The following is a 1,305-nucleotide window of genomic DNA, read 5'->3' as shown; positions in this document are numbered from 1 at the left end:
ATTAAGGTACTCTGCTGTTAGAAACCTCATGTAAGGGAGCCAGGGTGCCTTTTATAGGTGTCTTCTCCTTTCTCCTGAGACCTCCACCTAGCTGAGAGAGGTAGACTGTCAAGGCAGAAGTAGAACAGAGATTCTATAGGACAAGGGAATAGACATTATCATGCTGAGTAAAATTCTGTGTTTTCACATTTATGCTTATACATTCTCTCAATTATATGAAACTTAGATGAACACAAGGGCTTGAAATGTAGGGCTGCAGTTTATCTCTCCATTCTGCCTCTCAGTCTCATCATGCGGGTTTACTCGTGAAAGCTGGGATATTATCTTAATATCCCTATTATTCCTGTTCTCACAGCTATGATCTGAGAAATGGCCTCAGAAAATGATTCTTCAGTGAAGGAGTTTATCCTACTGGGTTTGACACAGCAGCCAGAGCTCCAGCTGCCTCTCTTCTTCCTCTTCTTCGGAATCTGTGTGGTCTCCATGGTGGGGAACCTGGGCTTGATTGTTCTGATTATTTTGAACCCTCACTTGCACACCCCCATGTACTACTTTCTCTTCAACCTTTCCTTCACAGATCTCTGCTACTCCTCTGTCATCACGCCCAAAATGCTGGTGAGTTTTGTGAAGCAGAACACCATTTCCCATGCTGAGTGCATGACTCAGCTCTTCTTCTTCGCCTTTTTTGTTATTGATGAATGCTTTATTTTGACAGCCATGGCCTATGACAGATATGCCGCCATCTGTAAACCCCTGCTTTACAAGGTCACTATGTCCCATCAGGTCTGCTTTGTACTGATGGTGGGTGGATATACAATGGGATTTGTGGGTGCCATGGCCCACACTGTGTGCATGCTGAGACTGACGTTTTGTGATGGCAACATCATCAATCACTACATGTGTGACATACCCCCTCTCCTGGAGCTCTCCTGCACAAATACTGCCATCAATGAGCTGGTGGTTTTCATCGTGGTGGGTGTCAGTGTGATAGTACCCAGTCTCACCATCTTTATTTCTTACACCTTGATCCTCTCTAACATCCTCCGCATCCATTCTACAAAGGGCAGGTCCAAGGCCCTCAGCACTTGCAGCTCACACATGATTGCTGTTTCTCTGTTCTTCGGTTCATCATCATTCATATACTTTAAGTCTTCTCCTGTTGGGTCAGTGGATCAAGATAAGATATCCACAGTGTTTTATACTGTTGCGATTCCCATGATGAATCCTTTCATTTACAGTTTGAGAAACAAAGATGTTAAACTTGCACTGAGTAAGACTTTGAAGAAAAGGTGTTCATTTAAATAG

The 1,305-nt window shown here is 43.7% G+C and overlaps 1 protein-coding gene across 1 annotated transcript; it reads left to right on the top strand.

Annotated features, from left to right (window-relative positions):
- Positions 1 to 357: 357 nt before the first annotated feature.
- On the top strand, positions 358 to 1,305 carry LOC125388987 (olfactory receptor 8B8-like). The gene has a single exon (XM_048417384.3). It carries the CDS (start codon positions 370 to 372, stop codon positions 1,303 to 1,305), a length of 936 nt encoding a protein of 311 aa, XP_048273341.3. The 5' UTR covers positions 358 to 369.

The sequence above is a fragment of the Myodes glareolus genome, chromosome 4, assembly GCF_982192425.1.
Source record: "Myodes glareolus chromosome 4, mMyoGla1.1, whole genome shotgun sequence".
Classification (NCBI taxonomy): Eukaryota; Metazoa; Chordata; class Mammalia; order Rodentia; family Cricetidae; genus Myodes; species Myodes glareolus.
This window is presented reverse-complemented; position numbering and strand designations above follow the sequence as displayed.